The sequence below is a fragment of the Convolutriloba macropyga genome, chromosome 7 (assembly GCF_964194025.1).
Source record: "Convolutriloba macropyga chromosome 7, txConMacr16.3, whole genome shotgun sequence".
Classification (NCBI taxonomy): Eukaryota; Metazoa; Xenacoelomorpha; order Acoela; family Convolutidae; genus Convolutriloba; species Convolutriloba macropyga.
This window is the reverse complement of record NC_134474.1, coordinates 73,187,771-73,197,147: the sequence shown is the minus strand read 5'-3', so window position 1 is coordinate 73,197,147 and position 9,377 is coordinate 73,187,771. Positions and strand designations below refer to the sequence as shown.

Below are 9,377 nucleotides of genomic sequence, written 5' to 3'. Positions count from 1 at the left end.
TATTTTTTGTTTCCCCATGTGATCTTCTTTTTCAGAGTTACAGATTGCTTCATGTTCCTAAAAACGTTTTTTAAAAAAGCCTTTTTTGTCTTGTCTTTCGAACTTATCATGAGGTATTGAGTGAGATATTCTGAAAGGCTTTTGAAAAATAGAAATTATTTCACTGACACATTTCTGCTATGTACAAATTTTAATCACCAGAGATATAATTGACCTGCTTATTTTATCAGAGGGTTGAAAACAACTTTTTCAAGTTTTTTGCTCATATTTCTTGATATTGCTCCTTTAGATAGATAATAAACAAGTGAACAAAACAACTTGTTTAGCTGTCATCTTCAGTTTGTCCCTCTCCAATTTTTGTTAAGCAATCTCATAACAGCGAGCTCATATATAATATTATGCTTTTGTTAAAATCGTGAAATGCATGCAAGTCAACAAAAATGTTAATAGGTTCTGACGATATCATATTGTGGTTTCACAAATGAAGCAAGAAATTCGCAAGTTCTCAAAATTTTTTGTTGAGCGTTCGCGGAAATAGTTAATAATAATGATTACGGTGATAAAAATGTGTCTGGCCTTAAGAGTTTATAATAATTGCAACGTGTTTTAGCCTTGTGCATATTTTGACATATTGCCATATTGCATTGCTGTTCTTGCGTCTTGTTCTTTTAATTTATCCAGAACTAATGGAATCGCGTTATAACTCTTCTGTAAAAATTTCTGGGTGCTGGTATAGCTGTTTTGTAAAACTTACTTCTTTGAATTCATTATTTGTTGCTCTCAGAATGATTAAATCTGCATAAATTATGGACATACGTTTCAGGATTAGAAATGAAAGCGAATAATGTAAGCATGAAATCGAAGGAGAATTCAAATGAAAATTGCAAGGCGTGGTCGAGTCAAGCGTTGAAGGCCTTTTGGTCAAAACCACGTGCAAAGGTGAAAGCGCAGACTAATTCCGACCTCAGTTGTCAAAATAAGAGGAAACGGGGTAAGAAAAGGTAATTCTATTTTGTCTTGTCCACTTCCTATCTCTCTTCATTAGAGGGCTTGAACTAATTAATACTTCAGGAAAATAAATGTACTACTAAAAAGAAAAAAGATGTATACGTGAACACCACAGTGATTTTTCAAAAATGTATCATTAGACCGCCAGTGAAAATCTGAATCAATAAACCAGTAAGTGATGAGATACTCCCATTAAGATCGGGAAACGAAAACTGAAAAATCCACAAGAAAAGTTGAATTTTTTGTCTATAGAATTTTTCTTTCAACGCCTACATGCGACCAAAGTAAGCTATCACGCCGTTTGTATTGTAAATCTAACATCAAACTGATTGAACTTAAAATAAAATGGCTTTTGGTACCTGATCAACAAGATGGAGATATTGTTTGGTAATCTCGCAATATTGAGTCAGTCGTTTTTTTTTTCACTCAGCGAACAACGTGACACCACTATGTGCTACGCATCATTAAAATTTTGATCGCTGGCATTTGACATTTTGACTGCAATAAAATTTTGACTTTCTTGTTTATTGGACTTTTAGACAAAAATATTAACCTCCCTCTCTTTCGTTTACAAAGAGTTAGGTTTTTGCTATCTTTGGTTCCATCATTTAAATTATCCACTGAATAGATGGATATCACAGATTACATATCAGAGGGAAAAGGTGCGTCATTGTCATGTTGTTCTTAACTTCCTCAAACAAAAAATTATTTCGCCCTATTTTGCTGACTTTCGACGTTCTGCTTGAAATCTTGTCGGCTTCTCTAGGCTAGTTTCATTTTTCGCTCATTCTGCTTAAAGTGCTCTAAAACAGCAATTGCTCAACAAAGCGATATAAAATCGACAGGATCAATGTCAGACGACGTAATCGAAAATAGAGACGGGATAGAACCATAGGTTTTAAATAATTTTTAAAGAACTTCTTTTTCATGTACGAATTGATTAATGTGCGGGACAGAGTTGTGACGATGCGGATTTGAGTTGAAACGCAAGCACTAATTAATGTGGCATCAGAGTGTTCGCTAAAAACCATTCATGTGGTAATTTCTGAGGAAAGCAGTTGAAAACTGCTGTGCCAAGCCAAGAGTTTTCCCAACCAAGGAGTTCATTATAGAACTCAAAACAATGAATTCATTTCAAAATTTCTTAATCAACTGAGAAGAATCAACAGGTGGACAACATGCAAGCAATAGAGAAGATAGTAATAAGACCAACGAGAAATGGGAATTTCAATTTTCTGTAAAACTTCTCTCTAGAAAAATCAGTAGATGGGTCCTAGATTTTGGATCTAGACTCACTGCTACATTAAAGACTAATTCAGACTGAGAAAAAACAATTGGCTGTTCTTATCCACTGTATGCACTAGGTCAGAATATTCTACATGTAATGGACGATTTCGTGATGACTAAGTCAAAAAATGAAACCAATTTTAATTTGTTTTTTTTTTTTCAAATAGCCGCGAAGTGATAGCGGCTATTATTGGGGACATCGTTGGTTCTTTTAGTTTGTCGTCCCCTACGATGATTCTTGCGACCTGACTTCTTGGAATTGACATTTTCAGTGATTTCTGCTGCTTTGCAGTTAAAGTTTGTGTGCGTGAAGTTATTTTTTCTGCTTTTAGTTCGATTGCGTGACTTGCCTCACTCAAATGACTTCTGAACTCGCTTAATTACCTTTAAATTTTATGAACATTCACTGGTTAAAGGTCAGTAGTGTGCATCTAAGTAGTGCCAAACGTATATGCCCTAATTCTTGAGTATTAGAGTCTTGAGTTTTTGATTTCGAATATTAGTTTTGAAAAAACTCCATTAGGGCTTTTTGCTTATAGATCTTAAATGTCTCTTAAAAATGACAGTCCGAACCAAAAAATCTAGTGGTCTATTAAAGGACTGGCGGCCAATCTGTCTATCTTATTTCTTTAGTTGTTTCTATTTATGGAAGTCCACAAGCGGCTATTTTCCGGCAATTTGCCGGCTATGTTATTTGAATTTTCATAAAAAACTTTACATAAAAATTGGTTATATAACAAATTTATGGGAATGTTAAGTCGTCACTGAGTAAAGATCTATTCCCCTGTTGATTTTACCTGGAAGAGTAATTTGAAAGAACACCAAAATTGAACAGCGCAAGGTCACAATGTCACTCCGCGAATTTTCAAAGTTGAACCAGAATTTTACACTTAACTAAAGTAACAAAGTTTTGCTGTGACATTTTTCCTTTGTTTACGCTTCGAGTACTCCTCTAATAGGACGGCAAAATTATTAGATTAGAAATATAGATGTGTGCTGTTTTTTTTAGTACTGATATACCTTGAATACATGTGGTCTAGTTAGTCCTAATTACTAGATCTAATGCTTATTGCTAATGATTCTAATCACTGTATCCATTCATCGAGAATTCAGCAGTGTGCCCAACTACAAAATCCAAGTAAACTTGTGCGCGTTTTTGTCGCTTTGTTTTCTGTTAAACAATCGTTTTTTGCTCTTCTTGTTTCAATCGTGGTCATGGAATGTACCGGATATGTTTCCATTTAAAATCTTGGTAGTGGTCTCGATTAAGTCATAAATACTCCTCATCCAGCTAAAACAGGCTACAATTGATCCCCGATTTTCATTTTAAAGCAATTCGTGCGATTGCAGTCGGTTATGTTTGTTAGCATCAATTTTGGTTTAGATTCGAGATGGTAAATGGGAAGATAGGCAAGAAAAAGAAGGCAAAAGGCTATGTTGGTCAGAATGATGTCCAAAAGGAAAAATTTCAAGAAGCAGAAATTAAGAACCCCAAACTAAACAAAAAGCATGTGCTGAAATTTGAGGCGGACCCATCGTCGTCTATATTTGGACGTGACACCGAGATTGAAATTGATTCAACAGAACCCACTGAAGGAAATTCGACATCAAAACAAAAGTCAGGTGGCAGTAATAGCCCCAGTGAAAAGCTCAAAGGACGTAAAATTGTTGAGTCGTCCATTTTCCGACGTGACACTGACATGGAACTAGAATCCCCAAATGACACTGTAAGGAACTCAAAATCTACAGCAGTTAGAAACAGCAGTAATAGCTTCAGTGAGAAACTGGAATCCTCAATGTTCAGAATAATCAATGAAAGGTTTTACACGAGTGACAGTAGCAGTGCAATTCAGATGCTGAAAAAGGATCCTTCCGCGTTCAGGTAATACGATGGAAAATTTACAAGATTTATCTTAGAGTTAGATATGATCTCGGTAGAGTCGATACTGATCTACGGATTAAATTGGCCCCTTAGTGTAAATATGCACAATCTCACGCAAACTCGAATGATTGCTTTGTTGGTTACAAAATGCACTGAAAACTTAGCCTCGCCTTTTTGTTCATTTTTACTCGGTTATCTTTTAGTTCGCATTTTTAGATTCCATGACATGAAAACACTTAAAATTCATCTCGAACGAAGTATGAAGCAATTATTGTAAACATATGTCCTTCTTATCCGAAATTTTTCCGCGACCACTTTGCGCTTTTCTTCTAGAACATTCTTTGACTTACTGATTTTTCAACGCTTCTGTTCTTTATTTTTGAGTGATCTCAATTGCTCTCACTCCAAAGTAAAGCTTGTTGCTAAACTAAAAGCGATCGTAGCATTAGAAATGACATGGGCCTGAAAGCAGAGTAGTAAATACTTCTCTCGAGGACTCTGGAAGTCGCATATTTGAATCCCAGCCTGGTGAGATTTTCTTGCACCCATAAACTAAAACTTTTCGAGGCTACAGCCCTTGAGTTATATTGCCCCGCCTGTCGTTCTAGAACAATTTGTACGACGCCAGTGGGTTTATGTTCCTGGCTTTTATTATAGCGGCGAAGAAGCTGAGTGACTTCTTCACACTTGATTTCTTGCTATTCGTATGATTTAAATTTGATTCTTCAAAGGTGATATCGATGTCTGGTTAATGTTGCTAACTGATATTCTGGAGGGGTTCAAACTTCTCTTGTCGGAAAAATACAACCCCCCACCCGCCTCTCGTGACTAGATCATGGATGCCTTAACTCATGTTGTATCTCCTGGCTAGGCGGATCGATTGCCATTCCTTTAGGATTTCTAGAGTTTCTTTGATTGATTATATTGTACCATTTTGGCTAAGTTTTTTTATGTGCGGGGTAACGGCGAAAAGCATTGTAATTTTTGCTAAGTTAAATTCCAGTTTATTTTCGCTAAACAAAGCCAACTGAAGGGTAGTGTGGTGGTAGCGAGATCTGAATTTATGAATTTTTACGGCCTGCAAATGTTTTCCATTTTCTTTTTTATCAGCCAATTAAAAGCTGTAAGCTTGATATCTCATTCAACAAAATGATTTTTGTTTTTACAAATCAAGTTTATTTCAGGTCAAATTCAACGAGCCATATGAATTAATCACTGAAAGTTGTTTCATTGTTTTTTTAACGAGGAACCGATTATTACAATTCAAAGAATTTGAATTGTATTGGGGCGCTGTGTTTTTTTTTAAGATGTGTTCACACATTTTTCAATGACTTTGATCTTTCAAAACGGGATAGAGGTAAAGCCCAGCGGGCATTAAGTTTCATTAGAGTCCCAAAGAGGGCTTAAGTAGTCATTCAAGTGCTTACAGCTGCTGGGATGGCCTTAATTGAAGGTTAAAAGGTCGTTTTTGGGCTCAAAATGCTGCAATTTTTCATGTTTTTTTTTGTGATTTTTTTTAATATTTTTTTGTTTGTTTAGTCTTAGGTTGAAGTTTTTAAAAATTGACGAAGGCCTTTTTCGAGACAAATTTACTTTTTATGACTATTGTATGAGCTATATGTTTGCTATATGAGCTATATGTAACAAACACAAACACGCAAAATGATACTAATTTTTGCAATTTTCAAGTTTTTTGAAAATTTTTGTCATTTTTTGAGTTTTTCCGGCTTCAGGGGCCAAGGAATCTCCATTGAGGTTTGATAATAGGGCACTGCATAGTTTCTAGTAACAACGGATTGGTTTTCAACATTTTAATCTCTCAAATTTTAGCACATTTTTGATAAAATTTGCAATTGTTTTCAAGGTTTTCTCAAGTTTTTGTCAGTTTTTCGTATTTGTCCATTCTCAAGTGCCAAAAAACCTATTCCACGGTCTGATGAAAGTTACTGCATAGTTGTTAGTTTCAATGGATTTGTTTTCAACAATTTTACCTTTCGAATGTTAGAAATTTCTTGATAAAATTTGCATTTTTTTCAAGTTTTTCCAAAACATTTGTCTTTTAGTTTGTTTTTCTCACCTGAATAGCCAGCTAACCTCATCCAAGGTTTCATAATATGTTATTAAATAGTTGCTAGGGGGCAAGTGAATGGTTTTCTATATTTTATTTGAAAGAATTTCTTTTTTGAATTTTGAAATTTTGACACCCCCCCTTTGTTGACCCCCCACCCCCACTATTGGCTCCACCCCCCCCCACCGCGCTTTTGCCCCCCCCCACCCAGTGCTGCCCCCATCAGCCCCCGGTGCACCCCCCCCCCCCCCCGTGGCTAGCTACTGACCAAGCCAACCGCTCGCCTGTCGTTTGAGAGCAATTCGCCCGACGTTAGTCGGTTATGTTTCATTTGCGTTATGTTTCATTTGCACCCCCCCCCCGTGGCTAGCTACTGACCAAGCCAACCGCTCGCCGTTTGAGAGCAAATCGCCCGACGTTAGTCGGTTATGTTTTTTTGATTTTTTCGGTAATTTTCGAGTTAATCGATCTTCAAGGGCCAATGAATTTCTTTCAGTTATTGCCGATATAATACTGGACCGATTTCAGAAACAAAAATTGGTTTTGAACATATTTTTGAAATAGGTATAATTAAAGAGATCAAATTTTGCCTTAGGGGTAAAAGCTTCTAGAGTTTTAGCAATGAGTATATTTTTGTTCAGATTTTTTTATTGTTTTAATTTCTCAGTTTTTTGGAGATGATTTTGTTTCTGTTTTCGCTGGCATTGTTCACGTGAGCTGCTGGTCAGGTAGAGTACTTCTAAGTTTTTCATTGAATTCTTTGAATTGTATTTCAGGACTTGTCCTGCTATGCTTTTTTTATTTCTATCGTTTCTACCTTTATTTTACGGCACGCAAGTCTTTTTCACTGCTATTCCGGCAATCTCTTGGCTGTTTTTGGATTTCCGGATTGTTTGTTAAACTTTTTGAAAAGTCATTCGAGAAATCTTAACTTATATGTGCTGTATCTAAATTGGCGAGTAAGCAGAGATGCTAACATGTGTTTTTAAGGTCCATGTCTGATGTTCGGTAACGCTTTCAATTGCTCAATTTTAGAAATTATTCAGACTAAAATTCGGCAAAATTGGTAACGTAGCCTTACGCATAATACCTTTTAGGACCTAAATATTACGGAGGTGGATCAGCTCTTATTTTCTGCAGTCTCATTTATTCTTCGTTTTTAAGTCTGAAAAAATATAGAAAAAAGCTTTCGATTTTCAAAATCATTAATAAAATTAAGCGGAGTTTTGTTAGCTGGGGAATCAGAGAAATACGCTTTGACTTCTAAAAGCAACATGAAAGAACTTCAGTTGTGGTGTAAAAATATTAGTTTTTTATCCATGTTCCTTTGTCATTGATAGATGTGAAAATAGACTCTTTTGATGATGGCTTTGAATCGGTGTTTTTTTCATGGTCTTTACATTTGGTTTTCAAGAGAACACGACAATATAAAATTAAAAGTGCAGTAATTGGACCTGAATACTCGATTCAAAAATTTTTGATCAGACTGATCAAAAAGAAATCGGCTTGTGATCTATCTGATTGTAACCTGTTAGAGGTGTTTGTTATATTTGTTTCAGACTATACCATAAAGGCTACCAACATCAAGTCAACAAGTGGCCTGTTAAACCTCTCCAGGTTATAACTCAGTTATTGAATGAGCGAGGCGAAGACTTAGTGGTCGCTGACATTGGTTGCGGTGAAGGCCAACTTGCATTATCTGTTCATCAGAAAGTAGTTCACTCATTTGACCTGGAAAGTGTGAATAAACACGTGACTGTTTGTGATGCCGCAAATATTCACAAAAAGCTTGACCATCTTTCAGTCGATATTTGTGTATTCTGCTTGTCATTAATGGGCTCCAATTTATCCGATTTTATAAGAAGCGCCAACAAGGTTTTGAAAGTGGGCGGGAGCCTACTGATTGCAGAGGTTGCTAGTCGTTTTGAAGTTGTGATTAGAAACAAAAAGAAAAAGAAAAGCAAAACAGTAAATGATACGAAACCGTTTGTGGAGGCTTTGACTAATTTTGGTTACAATTTGGTTAACGAAAATTATAATGGTTATTTTGTGTTGTTTGAATTTTGCAAGACTGAACAAAATAAAACTTCGACGTTAGAAGAAATTAGTTTGAAGCCATGTTTATATAAAAAACGATGATAGTCAGCGTTGATTTGTCAAATATTATTTGCTTTGTTGATTGTATTTGAACTGTTATTTAAAATTAAGTGTTCAAATTTTTAATTAATCAGTGAAACAATCTCTACCTACAATCAGATGAAATGAGCAATCTTTTCAACAGACTATAGATTTTAACGCAAAGCAGTGGTTTCATTTTAAATATGCATTAATACAAATTTTTAACGCTAATTTACCCGTTTATTGTGCGGTTAATTATTATTAAATGTATTTTTCAAGTGATTATATTTGCTTAATTCTCTAAAAGTTATGTCGGCCAATTGAACGGCCACGATCTTGGCCAAAATGAGACTTCTCAATTTGAAAATTTTGAGGTTAGCAAATTATGCGGTATTGGACGTTATTGTTTTTTATACGAATCAGTAATGAAAAGGCCGGTCTTAAATCTGGACTCTCAGCTACCGCTATTAATTTTTCTCCTAATTTCAGTTTTCCCTTAATGTCTCAAAATCGTTTGGCATGATACAAGCTTCAGCCAAATGCCTTACGCTGTTTTGCTGCCCTAGTCGAGAATGGATAATCTCATGGGATTCTGACAGATTCTTACAAGACGATACATCTTCTGGCAGAAATTTGTGGGATATTTTCCGTTTGTGCCCCCCTTCCCGATTTCGTTATGCTCCCCCCAGTTACAGAGCACGTGCCATTACCTAGTAAATCATTATGTAAAAATATGGCACGTGTGTCGGGGTTGCAAATAATATGCACCCACAGAGAGGGGGATGGGGGGCAACGGAAAAGATCCATCTTTTGGTAGATTACTACAAAATAACCGTTTTTCTTCAAAATTCATTCAAGTTTGGGCTCGAAAAGGTTGCACTGTTACGGGTGCACAAGAAAAGGGCCTCTGAAGTAAAAGCAGTCGTTCGATAAAAGGTGAGATTAAAAGCAATTACATTGCTGATGCTTCAATTGGAAGGGTTTTCAAAGAAGGGAGGCTGTTTGCCTATTTCA

The 9,377-nt window shown here is 35.9% G+C and overlaps 1 protein-coding gene across 2 annotated transcripts; it reads left to right on the top strand.

The window, feature by feature from the left end:
* The first annotated feature begins 445 nt into the window (after positions 1-445).
* LOC142342520 (uncharacterized) lies at positions 446-8,567 on the top strand. Of its 2 annotated transcripts, none has more exons than XM_075393868.1 (3): positions 446-1,001; positions 3,680-4,177; positions 7,805-8,564. In XM_075393868.1, exons 1-3 carry the CDS (start codon positions 832-834, stop codon positions 8,382-8,384), a joined length of 1,248 nt encoding a protein of 415 aa, XP_075249983.1. In that variant the 5' UTR covers positions 446-831; the 3' UTR covers positions 8,385-8,564. The 2 variants fall into 2 exon arrangements, with proteins under 2 accessions (XP_075249983.1, XP_075249984.1); XM_075393869.1 differs by having other exon boundaries at positions 864-991; positions 7,805-8,567.
* Positions 8,568-9,377: the final 810 nt, after the last annotated feature.